At 43.4% G+C, this 20136-nt stretch overlaps 1 protein-coding gene across 8 annotated transcripts in view; it reads left to right on the forward strand.

The window, feature by feature from the left end:
- The window catches only part of EFCAB13 (EF-hand calcium binding domain 13), a 114670-nt gene extending 94826 nt beyond the window's left edge, over positions 1–19844 (forward strand). For all 8 annotated transcript variants that reach the window (XM_044447181.1, XM_044447183.1, XM_044447182.1 and 5 more), the window contains 6 exons: positions 1844–1915; positions 4107–4224; positions 8259–8464; positions 14595–14782; positions 14908–15012; positions 19414–19844. In XM_044447181.1, the coding sequence (XP_044303116.1) occupies positions 1844–1915; positions 4107–4224; positions 8259–8464; positions 14595–14782; positions 14908–15012; positions 19414–19707 (983 nt within the window). In that variant the 3' untranslated portion in view covers positions 19708–19844. The remainder of the gene's footprint in view (positions 1–1843; positions 1916–4106; positions 4225–8258; positions 8465–14594; positions 14783–14907; positions 15013–19413) is intronic.
- Positions 19845–20136: the final 292 nt, after the last annotated feature.

Consider the following 20136-nt stretch of genomic DNA (forward strand, 5'->3'; position numbering starts at 1 on the left):
GAACTGAAAGTTCTCACAAACTTGGGATTTAGCTTCTTTTTTTGGGGAAAAGTCAAATATAGAAAGCATTAAATTTCAAAATTTCATTCTTAGGAGCACTCATGAATCTCCCTTACTATCCTTTTTCATCTTGGCTCCCAAAGCAAGAGGCTCTTTTGGGGCAGGGATCTGGTGCTGCCTGTCTTCATCTATGAATGTGTGAAGCATTGTGGGCCTTGATAGTGCTATATTAATAATAATGACAGTGATAATAATAAGTGTTATATACAAACAGGGCAGATCCAATGGCTTATTCAAAGACTCACAAGATACATCAAAGGCAGCATCAAAGTTTCATGATTTGCATTGAAATATGTCATTCTGAGGGGTGAAAAGTTTCCTCTAAAAGAATGGCTCACCCCTAGAAAATAATCCCCTTTTGTTATGCAATCTGATCCCTTCCCTTCTTTTGACAAAGGGCTTGCTAAGAGAAGGGATGGATTGTGCTGGGCACAGCATCGTAGACTGCTTCAAGTGACTATTACATTTTCTTCCAAGTAACATTTCCTTCTAAGTGACTATTACAACTTGGAAGGGAATGTTCCACAGCACCAGAAGCATTGCTAAGTGCTTAAGGATCTGGAGCTCAGGCCCATGCCACAGATTTGCCTATGTTGATATGAGTGTGTATGTGTGTGTGAAATTTATATCCCACCTTTTTTTCCTTACAAATTGCTCAAAGAGGCTTATATCATTCTCCCCCTGCTTTTCTCATTCATATCCCCACAACAACAACCCCGTGAGGTAGGTTGGGCTGACAGTCTGTGACTGGCCCAGAGTCACCCAGCTGGCTCCATGGCTCAGCTGGGACTAGAACCCAGATTGCCTGAGTCCCAGTCCCAGGCTCTTAACCACTGCACCACACTGGCTCTCAGTATCTACACACACATTCAAATTTTGAAGTACTAACACCTATTTTCATTTTGCTAATGTTACTGAAAGTAACAGGTTAAAATAGAGCATGCCTCTGAGCATAATGCTTTTCTCTCACTACTGACAAATTACAACTTTCCATTCCCCACACACCCAACAGGGATATCCTACAGGTATTAAAGCTTTAGCATTCCCTTTTTAATGACTAACAAGGAGCACACCTATTGCAAGAAAACTGAGCAAGATAACCTAAATCATGTTTCCTTCCAGGCAGCCCCTCCTTTTTCCAGCAACTCTTCATCAAAACAATGCTTTGTTTTTGTTCTCTACTTCTGACTTGTTATGTTCAGACTCTCATGGACTCCTTCTCCCCATAGCGCAATTCGTGCCAAGACTTCACCACAATTCAGCCACTGTAAAATTCACCAACAGCTTCAACACTGTAAAAAGGAAACACACAAATGACTAAACATACAGAAAATATTTTGTAAAAAGGAAGCCCTATTTTGCTCAACCCAAAGCTGAAATAAGGCATCCTTTACATAAAATATTTCACCATGTATGAAAAGAAGATGTGGCTTTTAGCAATCTTTGTATTAAAATAAAACTGTTGAGCTATTACAGGAAAATTGACATTGAGAAAATGCTGCAAACAAAAATATGGGAGAGGTGTTGCTATTATGTCTTACATGTGAGCTTCCCAGAAGTGACTGACAGGTTGTTCTTCCTTCCAGAATACTGGATGGAAGAACTCTTGGTCTAATACAGCAAAGCTGCTCTTACTCTGATGCATAAGAGGAGGAAAACCACAGCAAGCAAAGAACTGAGGTCCCAGCATGCTGGCCTTAAGCATGGCAAGATTGTTTGTTACCACCACCATTTGGAATAAATGTTTGGAATGGTTCCCTCATGTATGATGGTTCTCTTGCAGGAGATGGAAAGGTGAATTTCACAGATTTCCTAAATGTCATCACAGACAGTAGGCGCTTCATACAGGCTGTAGGTAAGAAGAAAGAAAGAAAAACCCTGTTGTCAGTAGGACTGGTTTGTACTTTCTGTATGGATTCTTCAGCTTCTGATAGAAAATTGCGAATAGCTATTGAATGCCAATTCACTCATTGCCATGTGGTAGGTGAGACAGAGCCAGGGATTTCCTTTTGTTCCAAAGCCCTGGGATCCTGAACTATAAGTTGTTTTGTACAATACCACCCCTCTTCTTTTCCATAAATTTACCATTCTTGCACAAGAATTCCTGCTGGGTTTTGTGGGCTGATTTTGTTTCTCATTTATGATCCCTAAGTTAATTTGCCTTCATTTGCACTTTCTGTGCAACAAGTTCCTGCTGTAGAAATCTGAGTTTAAAAGCATGTTTTTGTGGGTGTTGGTGGGTGTTATTGTATGGGTCAGACACCTCCACCATAACCCTCCTCTTTGAACTCAACTTATATAGAAATGAATGAAATAAATAAAATAAAATCAGATGGCACACCTCACTCTACTATTTTTGTGCCATGGTCTCCTCCTGTGCAATAGAGAAATGTGCACTGAAAATAATGTTTTTGTATTGTGGCTTGGGTCAGCATTTCCCTCCCTTTTTTGTTTTGTTTTTGTTTTGGTACTCTGGATAATCTTTATGTTAAGTTGCTCTGCTCTGCTCTTTCCATGCAATGGATTCATGTATGGACTGTATTCTGGTCTGAATCAAGCTCAGTGGGTTCAGTGGGGCAAAGCAGCCTGATGTTGCAGCACCTAGAGAATTCCTTGTGAGGAACTTGCTCCAACAAGATTTGAGACCAGAATGAAGATGTTATGCTTCAGTTTGGAATTCCCCAGTCCAGACTCCACCCCTACCTAGAAAACGGGAAGCCTCAAAGGGGCAGGTCTCCAGTCTGGAGCCTGGCACTCCCTCATCTCTCCAAAAGCTAATACTAGATCACTGCTGGTGTTCATGGGCCAGGACTACAGATTGTGGAGCTACTTGAAATGGGTGTGTTTTGCTGGAGCTAGGCTCAGGGATTCCAAATTGCTGGCCCAGGCTCAGAAGCTTTTCAGCTTAGGGGGTCCCTGGCATTTTGTACTCAGAAGTCTCCAGCATCTCTGGTTCAAGGGTCTTTGGTTTCTTAGTGGTATTTGAGCCTAGAGCATTCTCCATTTCCCAACCTTTGAATCTGTGTCTAGTTTACTCTCAGACTCCGAGGCTTGGCAACCAGCTGCAGAGCAGGTAAGTTTGGGTGTCAAACTTCACAAATGGCTCCAAGACTGGATAGACTTCTGGTGATATCTATACAGAAATTAAAACTTTCCCACATTTGGCCACTCTACTTAATGTAGTTTTAGAAGGAGAACCAATATCATGCTATCAAGCTCAAGAATATTGTGTGTGTCTACTTTGAAGTAAGTCTTATTGAATTGAATTGAATTACTTCCAAGTAAGTAGGTATTGCAACCTCAATTATATAATAACAACCAAGCACTTTTAACAATTAATCAATTTGATTCAAAAATACACAGAAGCACAGAACAATGGTGTCCATTATCCTTGTTATTATTTGCTTTTTAATGGAACCCCTAACAATCAGCATTACAAATAACACTAAAACTAAATGACACAATCAAATGAACACAAAATTCACTGTTCATATAGTCATTTGTTAATACAGTTATTAATAAGATACTAACAGTGAATATAACTGAATAGATGATGAATGCAATTAAAAACAATGCATAATGCAATTAACATAATGCAATTATGTTGGAAGCCGTCCCAAGGCTTATGCGAATGGGACGGCATACAAAAACTCCAAATAAATAAATAAATAACATGGTGACATAGCAAGGCTTCAAACTGACTTATTTTAAAATATATATTAATTTTTAAAAGCTCACAAGCAGCTAGAAAAGAAAAATCTTGGATGATACAAAACAAGATGAGAAGTTACTTCTATATGTGATGGAAATATGAGTTGGTAGAAAAACGTTGCTGTAGCATTTTAGAAATGTGGTAGAACAATGAAACTACTAAATTTAACAGATCAGATGAAAACATACCAAGTGTTAACTCTTCTACTTGCAGTTGTCAGACACACTATTGTTAAAAACTGGAAGACAAATGCAGAATTTCAATGCCTTATTGGAATGAGCAAATGTGAAATGCTACACTGCCACAGAATTCCACACCACTTTTTTTCTTTCAGCCCCAAATCAAGGGGACATGGAGACTGTTGATGCCCAGGGGATCTTGTTCTTTGAGCTTCTGTCAAAGCTGGTGGAGTCATCGATGCTGCCAAGGAAAACTACTGTGAATATTGTCAGGTAAGAATTAGGTAAATCTTGAATATATGCACTTACATGTTATGCTATTTTCTCAAGATCTAGTGAAAAAAGGTGTTTCTTAATCAACACTTAACCAATTAAATGCTTCACTGTCTGAATTTACATTGCTTGCTCCTTGGAGCAAGAATCTGCCTCTTACTTTCATTACTTTGCAAAGCATCAAAGTACAGTAGACATTGCTGATCTATGTCATTAATGCTAATAATGCCCAGAAGTCTTGCAAGAAACAAGTGCATCTAAGAAACATAATCCACCCACCCCTGGTCTGTTTCCTAGGTACATGGACAATGAGTGATGGTTAGAAATGGAATCCCTCAGTTCCCACTTCTGCCAAGCAACAACAATTTATGACTTAAATAATTACCTCTCTGTTGTGAATCGATGGTGACCAGAACACTCTCTTAAATCTGGCAATTTTAGTCTTACAGTTGTTTGAAATTTCAGCTGGCCTCACAAGTCTGCCTCTATGGAGCTCTCTTTTCTAGCGGTCCATGGTGGGCATTGCTCCCCTCAGCAAATTGTCTCCAGCTGGAGACACGAGGCCAGGACAACGTTCACTTTTGTCTCTGTTGGGCAGTGGGAGTGGGGCTCTGTTCCATTTCCAGAGAAGTCCTGCATAATGTAGGGAAGCGTGAGAATTTTCTTTATGTTCACATGAGGTATAAAGTATGTAACTGTTGTGCTTCATTTATGCAGTTTTGCAGACTATCTATACAATATTGTAGCCCCATGATTGTGCTCCTGTGTTTTCCCGGTTGATTTTCTGCCTCCACCCACTTTTTTTTTTTTTTTTGACCACAGAAATTCTGACTTTTCTGAAAAAAAGATGGGAAAGCAGCACAATTTGCATAGGGGTAGATTATGCTAGTTTTTTGCCTTTTTAACGGTATGGTTTTCATATGTGAAATCCTGTGGAACTGGAAGAAGCTGAGTCCTCTTGTCTTGTTTGACTTCCCATCCTTTTAACAACTCATTTTGGGCTTTTCTATATAAGTAATTTTCATCATTGGGGATTGGAATGCTAAAGTAGGAAGCCAAAAGATAACCGGAATAACAGGCAAGTTTGGCCTTGGAGTACAAAATGAAGCAGGGCAAAGGCTGACAGAATTTTGTCAAGAGAATATGATGGTCATAGCAAACACTCTTTTCCAACAACCCAAGAGACGACTCTACACATGGACATCACCAGACGGTCAACACGGAAATCAGATTGACTATGTGCTCTGCAGCCAAAGATGGAGAAGCTCTATACAGTCAGTATAAACAAGACCGGGAGCTGACTGTGGCTCAGATCATGAGCTTCTCGTTGCAAAATTTAGGCTTACATTGAAGAAAGTAGGGAAATGCACTAGGCCACTAAAGTATGCCCTAAATCATATTCCTTATGAATATACAGTAGAGGTGACAAATAAATTTAAGGAATTAGATCTGATAGACAGACTGCCTGAAGAACTATGGACGGAAGTTCGCAACATTGTACAAGAGGTAGCAACTAAAACAATCCCAAAGAAAAAGAAATGCAAAAAAGCAAAATGGCTGTTTCAGGAAGCTTTATAAATAGCTGAGGAAAGAAGGGCAGTGAAAGGCAAGGGAGAAAGGGAAATATACACCCAATTGAATGCAGAATTCCAAAGAAAAGCTGGAAGAGATAAGAACACCTTCTTAAATGAACAGTGTAAAGAAATAGAAAAAAACTATAGAATTGAAAAACTAGAGATCTCTTCAAGAAAATTGGAGATATGAAGGGAATGTATATTGTCGCCCTGCCTATTTAACTTATATGCAGAGCACATCAATGAAAGGCCAGGCTAGATGAATCACAAGCTGGAATGAAGATTGCTGGGAGAAATATCAACAACTTCAGATATGCCAAAGGTATCACTCTAATGGCAGAAAGAAAAGAGGAACTAAAGAGCCTCTTGATGCAAATGAAAGAGGAGTGCAAAAGTTGGCTTGAAATTCAGCATTAAGAAAACTAAGATCATGGTATCCGGTCTATCACTTCCTGGCAAATAGATGGGGAAGAAATGGAGGTAGTGACAGATTTTATTTTCCTATGCTCCAAGATCACCACAGACGGGGACTACAGCCAAGAAATTAAAAGACGCTTGCTCCTGGGGAGGAAAGCTATGGCAAATCTAGACAGCATACTAAAAAGCAGAGACATCACCCTGCCAACAAAAGTGCATATTGTCAAGGCTATGGTTTTCCCAGTTGCAATGTATGGCTATGAAAGTTGGACCATAAGGAAGGCTGAGCGCCAAAGGATTGAGGCCTTTGAATTGTGGTGCTGGAGAAGACTCCTGAGAGTCCCTTGGACTGCAAGGCAATCAAACCAGTCAGTCCTAGAGGAGATCAACCCTGACTGCTCTTTAGAAGGCCAGATACTGAAGACGAACTCAAATACTTTGGCCACCTTCTCACTGGAGAAGACCGTAATGCTGGGAACAATTGAGGGCAAAAGAAGAAGGGGATGGCAGAGAATGAGGTGCATAGATGGAGTCACTGAAGCAGTCGGTGTGAGCTTAAGTGGACTCCAGGAGATGGTGGAGGACAGGAGAGCCTGGAGGAATGTTGTCCATGGGGTTGCGATGGGTCGGACACGACTTTGCGAGTAACAACAACACAAGTCATTTATTGTAGGCTCATGAAAGTTTGTGGGACCTTTTCATGAGGTCCTCCTCTTCTCTGTTTTCCAGCCATTTCTGGTAGGGAGGGGAAGTAGAAAGTCAGTCAAGTATCAAGAAACCACAACAAAACCCTCCTGAGAAGTCTCAAACCTACTCCACTGCAGAAAATACACAGAAAGGCAGGGGAATACAGCCCCACAGGAGGAAAAATCAGTAGAAATGCTTAATTTTTCTTCCCAGAATGATTATGGAGGAAGAAGTTTCAGAAAAGCAGCATGTGAGAGGTGGCTAATTTGCATGTTTTTTATTTGCTAAAAAATTCAATATGCTAGGTTGGTGTGGATTGGGGAAATGGAGTCAGAAGAACTGTAGAGCCATGGAACCTGACTATAGAGAGGGATACACTTCACATGTTGTCAGAGGCACTGCAAGGCAGGATCTGGGAGCAAATGAATGATGGAGGGAGGAAACAAATCAAGCATGTAGCAAGGAAGTTAGGAGGAGACACGCAGAGGCACAGCTGCCATGACTTGTCTAAGGCTTGTGGGACTGCCACCCACACTGGGCTCAGGCATGACAAGGGATGGGAAGGTTTCACTTCCACCTCTCCCCTTGCAGTCAGCTTTGCAAGGGCAGAGGAAGCCTTGGGCAAAGGACCTGTCGATGCAGGTGACAAAATCCCTGCTCCAGATGCAGAAGACAAGGGGACCAGCAGTTAAACCCCACTTTAACCCTGGTGACAGGCTAGCATCCTCCGCCAGAGCCATAGCAGAAGGATTGTGGAGCAGACGAAACAGGCTGGGGGTAAGCTCTGTGGTAGGCACTGCTCTGTTCCCCAACAGAAAGAAGACAGATCCCTCTCTTTGCATCATGGTAGGGAACCTGTAGCCAGGTGAAAGGGTGAGAGGCAGGAAACATGTTTCACTCATAAGTAAACCAATGTGTGCCATTGCATAGTTCTTAAAGATTTCCCATTGATTACCAAACACAAGAATGTCAAGTTTAAGTATGAGGAAGTAATTTACCTGTAAAAATAGATGGAAGGAGAGTAAGCAGCAACCATGAAAGGCAGCAAGTGCTGCCTCTTCTCAGTTTAAAAGAAGATGGATTTGCAATGAAGTACAACCACCACCAGAAGAAGAATGCCAGAGAGACGCCACCACTGTCCTGGCTGGGGTGGAAGGGGCAGAAGTGGAAAAGCCCCTCTCATGGCCCCTCCACCACTGCGGTGTCTCCTTCTGTTATAACAGTTTGTTATAGTTAAAATAGTATGCCTTTAAAAACAAATCAATTTTAACCAAACCAAAAATAAAACACAAACTGTTGCTCTTTTGTGCTGCAATATTCATCTGTCATTTTGGTTTTCTCTTGTGTGCTTTCCAGCTACTACCGGCAAAAGTTTCTGGAGGCTACTGGCAAAAGGGCCTGGCATTCTGATGGCATGAATGCAGAGGGCAAGGGAAGACATCACCGTGGGAAACCACGTGTGCAAAAAGCCAAATCCACGTCTATGTCTGCATTTGCTGGTGCTGCCCGCATCTGCATCATGAACGACAAGGAGTTGGAGTCATATGTGGAACATCTCCGAGGTGAAAAATATTTCTGCAGTTCTTTTTATGGCCACAGCTGATAAAAGTTGGGTCATGAATTAGAAGGCTGTAACTACTAGTCCTATGGTGCTAGGCTGACCTGTGGCCATGCTGCTTTGCTTTGGTGTCAAGCTTACCCAACAAAATTGTAACTTGGAGAAATTCTAAGAAGCCAGATGCTTTGATGGAAACTGCAGAATTATAGCTAGCATGACATCATCTCAGAGAATGGCATGGATCTTTGTTTGCTGTTATTGATGTGTGTTGCACCATCTATGTGTCTGATACTTTACAAAACTTTAGGACCATGAAGGCACTCTGGAAGGCAATTCTGGGTATATGGGTCAGCTAGGGAGAAAGTTGTTATGGCAAAGCGGTTTGAGGGAGCAGGAAACCTACATCACTTCCACTTTTCAAGATGTATATTTTCTTTGCCTCCCTGCTCCAACCTGATATGTTTCATTCCAATAGTAGGCACATATTTTTCTTCCTTCTTCGTTGTGGCCTCTGTATCACACATATGGGTGCTGCACCTGCGCAGTGCCTTTGGCTGAAAGATTGCAAGTTAACGGTTTTTGGCGGGAAAAGCTCAGCTCCCCCTCCCCCATAGCCTATAAAGAGTGGAGCATCCGCCATTTTGTTCAGTCTTTGCGACCGCCGTTCACTGTGCCTCGTGCCGCTCTTGCTCTGACCGTTGCGCGTCTAGCCTGTTCTTCTTCTCGATTGTTCTCCCAGTTGTTATAGCCCCAGTATTTCTTCTAGTTCTTGTTAGTTCATGATAGTTCTAATAGTTCTTGTAGTTTTCTCTATCATTCTACCTTCCTTTCGATCTTCTATCTAAAAAAAAACAAACAAACCCAAAAATATATACTTACCCTCTGTACTATCTCCCTTTTTTCTCTTTCTTGCGATGGCGCAGCGAGCAGCTTCCTGCAAATGCATGGAGTGTGGGTCAAAAATGTCTCCGACCGACCCGCATGACCTATGCCTCCTCTGCTTGCAGGAGGGGCATAGGACTGATAAATGCTCTCACTGCCTGGCCTTCTCTAAGCAGGCCAGGAAGAACCGTGAGAATCGCCTGCAGAGGCTCTTGTGGGATCAGGCTCTCATGCAGTCTGACCCGCTCGTTGCTGCTCCGAAGCCTGGCTCCGCTTCAATTCGACATCGTTCCTCCTTCGAGTCCTATCCGGTTTACACCATGCTCGCCGGTACTACTTGATGAAATACTACAACTTCTTCGTAAAGGAGCGATTCGTCAAGTAACCCCACCTGACAGACTCCACGGATTCTATTCCAGATATTTTACGGTCCCGAAGCAGGATAGTGGTCTACGTCCGATTTTGGACTTACGTAATCTGAATCGATTTATCGTGACAAAAAGGTTTTGAATGACCACCCTTCAAAATATTTTGCCGCTGCTAAGGAAAGAGGATTGGTTCACCTCATTGGACTTGAAGGACGCCTATTTCCACATTTCGATCCACCCGAGTTATAGGCGTATCCTTCATTTTGCTGTAGTACCCCATTTCTATGAATTTACAGTTTTACCTTTTGGACTGGCCACTGCTCCGAGAGTGTTCACCAAATGTATGGCCCCTGTGTGCGCTTTCCTACGCCTCCAAGGCATACAAATTTACTCATATCTTGATGATTGGCTGCTAGTGTCCCAATCTTGGGAAGGACTTCTCGCATCCATCCGTTCAACCTGTGCCTTGTTGGATGATCTGGGCCTATGCATTAATACTAAGAAATCTTCTCTTCTTCCGACGCAGACACTTACCTTCATTGGAGCCCGCCTGGATTCGACATTGGGGAAAGCCTTCCTTCCTCAGGACAGACAACAGATTCTTGCTTGCCTCATCCATCGAATGCGACGAGACAGGACGGTCCCGGCAAAGTCCATCCAGAGGATCCTGGGACATATGGCTTCCTTGGTTGCTGTGGTGCCACACTCCAGACTTCGACTCTGTCCATTACAACTCCTCTTCAACAAGATGTTCCACCCACAGAGCGAACCACCGTCGAAATTGATTCGAATCCCATCCTCGGTGCTCCATTCTCTGCTCTGGTGGTCAGTACCAGCCAATCTGACTGTTGGGGTTCCCTTCAGGCCACGATGTCCTTTGATAACCCTTGGTACCAATGCATCTCTTCTGGGATGGGGAGCGATATGCTCCGGCCTATGCACCCAAGGCACGTGGAATCGTCGAGAATCCATGAATCAGATCAGCCTCCTGGAGCTGCTGGCAGTATTCAAGGCCCTACGCTCTTTCGAGGATGTTGTCCAACATTGGGTCGTTCAGATAACTTCGGACAATATAGCCACCGTCTTCTATCTGAACAAACAAGGTGGAACAAAGTCCCCAACTTTGGCCAGATTTTCAATGAAAATTTGGGACTGGTGCATTCCGAGAAACATTACGCTGATGGCAGTCCATCTGGCTGGTACGGACAATGTGCAAGCAGACCTCCTCAGCAGGCACATGTTCATCTCTCACAAATGGGAACTAGATCCTTGGACACGCGACCATCTCTTTCATCGCTGGGGGTTCCCCAATGTGAATTTATTCGCCACCCAACAGAACAAGGTGTGTGATGCTTACTGTTCGAGAGTGGGAATCGGGGATGGATCCCTAGGGGATGCATTCATGATCCTCTGGTACAACCTGATCTTTTACGCCTTCCCTCCATTCCCTCTTATGATGAGAGTGATAGCAAAGATATACGATTGAGCCTTGGGGATACTCATTGCCCCTTGGTGGCCACGCCAAGCTTGGTTTGTGACACTGCTTGACATTTCTCGCGGGGAATACCTCCATCTACCACTGCTTCCGTACCTCATAACCCAACAGGGCAGTACACTTCACCATCCAGATTTACTGTCATTGAACTTACAGCGTGGTGAATCCGATAGCTACCATTGCGCCACCGGTATCGACGACAACTTCAAGTGAATCGAATCCTGCCGTCAAATCCAGTGGGTTTGGTGTTTCCTCTTCATTTCTTCCTTCCATACCATCGGATTCAAGGATTGATCCATCGAATCCGACAGCCTTTCATCCTGATATCCAACACATCCTTGATTCTGCTTTGAAGCCGTCCACATGGAAGTCCTACGCGGCTAAATGGAAACAATTTTCTACCTTTGCCGAGTCTCGTTCGTTCTCTCCATTTACATCATCAATACATCAAATCCTTCCATTAGAACTGCACCATTCCGAATTGAAACCGTCTTCAGTTAAAGTGTATACGGCAGCAATAGCCTACCATTGTGGCTCGGTTAACGGATCAACCATCTCTCAACCTACTGTTAAGAGGTTTCTTAAAGGACTTCATAATCTTAATCCATCAATCAGGCCAGTAATGCCTACATGGAGTCTCTCTGTTGTTCTGCAAGCGCTTACGAGAGCTCCTTTCGAACCAGTCGATTTACGTCTGGTTTCATGGAAGACAGCGTTTCTTGTTGCAGTCACTTCAGCCCGAAGAGCCAGTGAGCTCTGCGCTCTCTGCATAGACCCTCCTTACCTGAATTTTCACAGAGAAAAGGTCGTTTTGCGCCTCGATCCATCTTTTCTTCCAAAGGTGGCTACATCTTTTCATATGGGCCAGGATATTATCTTACCTGCCTTTTTTCCGTCGCTGTCAACTCCATTAGAAAGATTGTTGCACTCACTTGACGTTCGGCGCTGCTTAGCCTTCTAAAGATCGAGGACTGAATCTATTTGACGCTCAAATAGACTATTTGTTAAATATTCCACCAGAGATCAAGGCAATCCAGTCACTCCGCAGAGACTTTCCAAGTGGATAGTCCATACTATCACTTTATCCTATCAACTGGCTAAGATTGACTTACCTACAGCCTCTCGAAGCCATTCAACGAGGGCTGTTGCAGCATCATCTGCCTTTGCATCGGGGGTCCCGATTGATGATGTATGCCGAGCTGCTACTTGGGCGAACCCTTGCACTTTCGCCAGACATTATTGTCTAGATGTTCGGGCTCGGCAAGATTGCTCCTTTGGCAGAGCCATTCTTTCATCTATTCTTCATTGAGGACACCTCCCCTCCTCCTTTTATGGTAAACTTGTTAATCTACCCATATGTGCGATGCACAGAGGCCCCGACGAAGAAAAGCAGGTTGCCGGCTGCCGGCCCCACTCAGTGTCGGTGAGTAGACATATTCATCAGTACTGAAAGTTTTCCCTTTTTTCATGGTACCAATCTTTTTTCCTATCTCATACTGGCAATTTTTTTCCACATGGGGGCATACGTTCAGTCGTCAAAGACTGAACAAAATGGCAGACGCTCCGCTCTTTATAGGCTATGGGGGAGGGGGAGGGGAGCTTTTCCTGCCAAAAACCGTTAGCTGTCAATCTTCCGGCCAAAGGCACTGCGCAGGTGCAGCACCCATATGTGTGACTGCACAGATGGCCACTCGAAGAACATCAGTTACAGGTTAGCAACCTGCTTTTTTTACCCTAATCAGTGATCTAGGCAGCTTGGTAAATTCTAACTGATGGAACAGCCAGTGCTGAAAAACCCATTTGAATCTAGTTTCTCTTCAAAGCTGGTAATATGCTGTGGAGGCTTAGCTTCCACCAGCCCTTCTGTTATATTGCACACATTATTTACAAAGTTGCTTTTCAACTTCCAGCAAGTGTACATGCAACTTTGTCCTTTGCAAAACCCTGTTTTAAAGCAGTTTTTGAAAAAAGAGATTGGGACCTAAGAAGGACCATTTGCAGTAGAAACAACCCTAACCCTAACTCATGAACACCTAAGCATCCCTCCAAACACCCGCAAAGACCTTGCAGAAAAGGCTGTTTGGATGCCATCCCTCCTTTCAGCAGCATTCTTGGTAGGTATTTGCAGTGCACAAATGTTCCAAGGGACCCCTCAGTTTTACAAGTGACCCCAAACTGATAGTGACTTTGGGAGCTGCAAAAATTGTAGGGATTCCCAGTGATGCAAGTAAATGCTGTTTGATAGCTCACCTGTTATGTCCTACTTCAGACTTCTGAAAGTGATTAAAATCTATGTTTGAGCAGGAAGATGTACAGGTATATGGAGCCCATATGGAGTACACTGTCCTAGCAAAAACCCTTTCAATGTCAGAGCTCCTGTTAGTGGGAATCCTCTCTGGTTTGGACAGTTGTGCTGATGCTAGTGGGGGGCACTAGGGATACTTGATCTCCCCCAGGACACCTGAGGAGTCTGCTGCAAATGGGGGCATGGGCCTTTGTTTGCAAATAAGGAACTCCCACCTGTCAGATACTTGCAAAGGGGGGAGAATGTTTATCTGTGACCTGGGGCAGGCACTGCACAGGGCCAGGTACCCATCAGCAGACACCCCCTGGCCAGGACCCACCCCAGAGTCCTCCTGTACTACCCCTCCCTGCCAGATTTGTTCAGAACTGGCAGGGTGTTTTTAAAAATGAGCTTGATTATTTGTACACATGATAGGGATAAAAAGATCCAAACGCAAGGACAACAACAGGCAGCCCTTGCAAGGTGGAGCAGGGGCAACTTCAAAGGGTGGCTCGTGGATGCGCAAGCTGGTTTGGCAGCCAGTTTTTGTAACTTTTTCCCCAGAAAAGATTTAAAATGTATAGTCAAGCCACACCAACCCAAAACGTCTTGCAGCAGCAGCAGAAGGGGGAAGGAAACATCTAATTTAGTGGGTGGTCCTGCCCCTCTGAGGGTGGTGGAAAGATCCAGGATGGTGGTGATGAGTTTTCAATTTGCAGGAGGCAATAGACTGAACACAAAGAAAGAGACACTGGGACACTAGAGTTGTCATCCAAGAGGAAAGGGGGTGGCACCTGAAAAAAGTTTGGGGGGCACTGGTCTAATTCCTCCCAGAGAGTCCACTGGGATACTTGTGGGAGGACCAGCTAGGGAGTAGGGGCACCCTACCCATGATGTGCCCAATTTTGTGAGGGGTGCAGCATAACTTATTATGTTATGCAAACCTGCCAGTGGCTACTTACATCTCTCTCCTTCAAGCTCTTCTGTGTCTTTTTGCCTTTACTGCTCCAGTCCTTACAGGTCTGGAAGCTGATCTGCCAGCATTGACCACCCATGATGAGGAGAATTCTGATATCTGATTATTTGTTGCTCTTTCCTTTTCTAGCAACCATTGCCCCTTCAGATAGCCCCTATGCTCAGGTGCCCATCTTTCCTTTGATCCCCAACCGGGATGGCATGATGAAAGGGAAACCAAAGAAAGATATCCCTAAGCTGGAGATGCAGAGGAGGATGGAACCCATCTCATCTTTTGAGGACCATTTCTTCAATAGAAAAAGGTGGCTAAAGCAAGAGGTGAGTTCAGAAGTTCATTCATGCAGGGTCAAACCCAGCATCTGTTAGTAACACCAGCCTTCAGCAGACCTGATAATTACACTCTTTTTCCACTTCTGCTTTATGCTTTGCTTTGCTTTGCACAGCCTAAATCCTTGAAGGATCCCAAAGCTTCCCTCACTCTCACACCAGAAATGAAACAGAGGCGGCGGCGTTTGACTATTGACAACCTGGAGGAGATCCGAAAAGAAGTAAGCAGTTAAGGAGCGATACTACTTACTGGGCTGGATCCAGGTTAAATCAGTCTTGTTTATTTATTTATTTATCTTCTCTACTGTCCCACAGCTGAAGCTTTCTTTGCAGTTTACACACTCCATAAAAACAAATGATGGAAATACATTTAAAATATCATAAAAATCAGAATAGACATTAAAAAGTTAAAACAACTAAAACAAATGATAATACAGGAACAATACAAATTAAATGACATGGACTGTTAAGCAGCCTTGTGAAAAGAAATGGAAATTGAAAATTAAAGAATTAATAATAAATTTGGTACCAGCAGCAAAATTGATAAAAGCAAAGAACTAGAAGGGTTTTTACGAATATGTATTAATAAATGAAGAGGATATTAAACCTTCAACAGATGTAATTCAATTTTGAATGGAAGGGTGTATTTCTGAAAGAGTGGAAAAATGAAGGAAAAAAATACTATACAGCTATGGTCCCAGTAGAGGTGTGCACTAAGGGTGATTTTCTTTTACATATTTCTTTTGTGTATTTTGTGTTGTTTCCTTTTATTATATGATTTTTGTATTTGCATTTGTACTCTTTTAAAAATAAAATTATTTTTTAAAAAAGGACTGTTAGTCAACATGCTTCCATAATACAATATAATATAATGTAAATGTCTTACAGGGGACAGTCTTAACCTGATGCCAAAATGATGTCAAAGTTGGTGCCAGGTGGACCTCAGTGGGGGCTTGTTCCATAACTTGGGGCTGCCACTGAGAAGGCCCTTCTCCTTCTTGCTACCAACCAAGCCTCGCTTGGAGATGGCAATGAGATGCAGGCCCCATCTCTTGATCATAGCATGTAGGTAGATAGGTCCATACAGTCCAGCATTATATTCCCAAAAGTGACTGGACAGGTGTTGTTGGGTATGACCACAACAATCCTCCTTGGTTGACTGTCCCACCCACCCAGAAATCTGGTGAAGGAAAAGGGCCAGTAGCCTAGGCAAAACTTCTCTGAACTCTTAGATTGGAATGCTTTCCCCAGTTCCCACTATTTCCTTAATAAGGATTTTTTTCCTAATTAAAAAAAATCCTTTCCCAATTCCAGCAGCCCTCTGCATCACATTCTGCATTATCCTTCCCAGTTGCTTTCTGGGAAGGCTATGTGCCTCCATAACCGGCCCCACACAGTTAAGCAGTTGCCTGGGGGGCTAGTGTTGTGTCTGTGGCAAAGGCTGCAACTGTCCAGAAATGACATTTCGCTAAAAAAAATCGCCATTAACTCTGAGTAGTTAGGTCCTCTGTTCTCATTAAATCAGGCTTCATATGCTAAACTAGCCATTTACTGGAAGGCTTTGCAGTAATGCTAGTAGCTCACAAGTGCAGAGATGTCAAGGAAAAGACTGACACAGAGATATAACGGGGCTCTCCAGCTCAGCACCAATCTTCAAAGAAGAATGTGTTCTGAAACAGCAGATCTTTATGTTCAAGCAGCTAACATTATCAAGATACAATACATTGGTACCTCGGCTCACGAATGCCTCAGTTCACGACCAAATCGGGTTGCAAACAAAAATTTCATAAAAATTTTGACTCAGGTCGCAAACTCTGCATTGGGTGGCGACCGCATTCGTGGCCATCTCCCCCCACCCCCCCGACTGCGGAGATGGCCACAATCACACTCGTGCTCGTGCAAGGAAGACGGGTGTGATTGCGGTTGTGCTCGGGGGGTGGGGAGATGGCCACGATCGTGCTGGGGGGCAGTGAGGGGAGATGGCCGAGATCACACCTATCTTTTCTGCATGAGCGCGCCCATCTTTCCTGCATGAGCACAACCACGATCTCGGCCATCTCCCCCCTTCCAGCACGCTCGTGCCCAACTCCCCCCCCCCCGCACCCCCCCAATTCCCCCCCCCCCCCCCCCCCACAAGCGCGCCCATGATCGCGCCCATCTATGGCTGCGATCGCTATAGCGGTCGTGCTGGGGATGTGGGGGGAGAGATGGCCGCGATCTTTGTTGTTCTTTGTCACTTTGCTTCAATTTTTTCTGATTAAAAAAAAATAGTTACAAAACGGATTAACCTTATTTGCATTGAACCTTATGGGGAAATTTGACTTGGCTCACGACCAATTTGGGTGACGACCAGAGTCCTGGAATGGATTAAGTTTGTGAACCAAGGTACCACTGTACTTTATTGTTATGATCACAGCTATTTCAAAATATATTTAATGTGAAATACTTTGCTTTCTGTCCTAATCAGTAGCTGTGATGTTAAATGTTTAGGTCTGACTGAAAATCAGTGGAGCTTGACTAACTTGGCCCATTGATTTCAATGCTACCAAAGTACAACTGATTTATTTAAAAAACAGTGTGGTAGGAAGAATATAAGATAACATTTCCCTCTGGATTTGGCATTCAACAAGCAGATTGAATCCTCTGCAGTGGATTATAAGTATTATTAGAACAAAACAAGCAATGCCCTGTCCACCAGATATCACATTAAGCCAGAAATCCTGACTTAATAAAACATGATATGAACAAGAGGAGCTGTCAAGGGCATTTTGGAGGGTATTCCTTCATAAGGCTGCCATAAGCAGGAGACAACCTGACAGCATTTGACAACAGCAACATGAACAAGTGATGAGCTAATTCACACAGCCTCTCTGTTTCTCCCTTCATTTGACTGTGTGAACAAACCAGAAAAGGCACAGCTTTCCAGTTTGTTCAACCTGGGAGTATGCTTAAGTACACACAAACAAGCCAGGATTTGTAAACCAATTTCAAACTCTTCCTGATTTGTTTATTCACTCATGTGAAGGGAGGAATGAACAGCAGGGTGCACTTGCAAGTTACTCTTACGGACTATCAAGCCCATAGGGTTGCCCTCCCATGAGGCAGGATAAATCCACTGCCTCAGGTAGTAATGTGGCAAATTTTGTTTGTTCTCCCTCCCTGGCAAAAAAGGCTCCCCACTGCCATGTCCCTGGAATGAGGCAGTAGTACTCACAGGCTGCCTGGGAGGTTGTAACAGCTGCAACTGAAGTGAAGGTAGCACTAGCTACCTCTTCTCCCAACTCAAGTGGCAAGAGAGCTTGTACTGCTGCTGCGAATCAGAACACCCGGCTTAATGTGAAGCTGAACAGTCAGTGTTTCAGTGTTCTAATTATAGCTCTTGCCTGTACCTAGAATATTTCCAAGTATTACTTTTCCAAATGTACATGGAAGGAGGTGGTTTGTTACTGGATTACCCTACAGTGTTGTAAAAGTTACTGAAATATACACAAAGAATGCTAGATTGTTTATTTGCTTATAGAATTGGGAATGACCTTCTTAGAAGTTAGCCTACATCTGAAAACATTGGCGATCTTGCAGTAAGTTCCCTTTTTGTGAAAGGAAACTTGTCCATCATCTACTCTGGCTGTTCGGTAGCATTAAAATGTAAAAACTGAAATTAACTCTGTGCCGAAAAAGGCTAGGCTGACTTCCTCTTTGTTGTCATTTTGCTGACTAGCAAAGCCATTTTTTCCAAGAGACCTTTGGCATATAAATAGATCTAGAAACATAGTGAGTCAGAAGGGGTCTCCCGGGCCATCTAGTCTGACCCCCCCGGCTCCAGCTGGCTCCGCTAGGTGCTGTTTTTATTCTGTGATTGTTCTGAATTAAAAACAGACTGGAAGCATTTATTTTACTGTTACTTTAATCAAGCTCTTATATAGAATAAACAAAGAGGATCAGCGTGCAGAGAAGAGGTGTGCTCACTTTCAGAAGGTCCCTCCTGAAGGAATGGGGCCTAGGCATGTTCATAAGGAGAGTTCTGGGAGGTAAATACTAGACTGGGTTCAACAAACTGCTTTGTGCATGCTCAGAGATTCATTCAGGGAGTTTTGTACTTTTTGGGCAATAAAGAATGCTTTGCAAGGAAAAAGATCTATGGCTTTTGAAAGCACTAAGGAGGAACTCGCAGCTCATGACACCCTCATTACTATAATTTAAAAGGCAGGCAGGCACCCCTGATTCCCTAAGCTTAAAGAACTGCTAATTTTAGCATTTTTAACATAAAACAATTTTGTTTTTCACAGTCAATTTGACCAGACTTTTGCTGATTTAGTTCATTGTGCTTCTTTGCATGCCTTATTTTTCTTAATTCTATTGTACCTTAATCACTTTATTTGCTGCCCTGGAAGCAAAGAATGTTGAAAGTGTGAAATATCATTGATGCAAGTAAATGAACAAATATAACTATGATGTGTCAGAGAAGTGAGGCAGTTTACAAGCTCAAGGCTCCTCAGTGCACTTTCTTGTATCTCCGAACCATGTGTCTCGATTAAATGGTGGTGTATATAAAACTTCCTTTGTCGTTTGTGGCTGCTCTTACACTTGCTTGCCCACTGATAGCTTCTGTCTCACCTCCTCAGGTGAAGAAAGCAACTGATGCCTACCGGAAGACAATTGCTCTCCGGGAACGCAACAAGTCACTGAAGCTGTGGCGGAGAGTGCGAGGTGGAGACATTGGACTAGAGACAGGGAACCCGAGCTTCTACCAGACCTTCTCTACATACTCATGGTCATGGAATGTCTGCCAGGAACTCCTGACACCCCGAGAACTCCGAGAGTATGATAACAAATTCTATCGTAACAGCTGCCGTTCATCCACTCCTGCAGATAAGCAGAGCAGGGCAGACAGAAAGCAGAAAGAAAGTAAAAATTAGCCCCAGATGCCCTTGGGATGGCATCCTCCTTTTCATGCATGTTCCACCAAATGGTCTCGGGCTGGTATCGGGGTCACAGTTCCTGCAACAGGAAATACAAGGCTTCACCTTTGCACATGGGCTAAAACAGTAAAAAAAAAAAACTACACTAGAAGTTTGGTTTTCCTGTTTTTGAATTCCATTCAAGGGGCAGCAGAAGGAGGAAAAGGAAGGATAAAAATTAATTGGTCTTGAGTGTCAAGATTTTGTGAATAGAAACAATTTCTTTTCTTAAGTATTTCTACAGCATGCTATCTCCCATGTTGTTGCTTTGCCAAACTTGTTTAAATCATGCACAAACTGAATTTAAAATTGAGGATTCCACATGCAGAACTAAGGATCTGAGAGAGCTTCCCTATTCCTCCTTCCTACCCTACCCCACCACAATAT

Source organism: Varanus komodoensis, unplaced genomic scaffold (assembly GCF_004798865.1).
Source record: "Varanus komodoensis strain SLA01 unplaced genomic scaffold, ASM479886v1 scaffold50, whole genome shotgun sequence".
Lineage (NCBI taxonomy): Eukaryota > Metazoa > Chordata > Lepidosauria > Squamata > Varanidae > Varanus > Varanus komodoensis.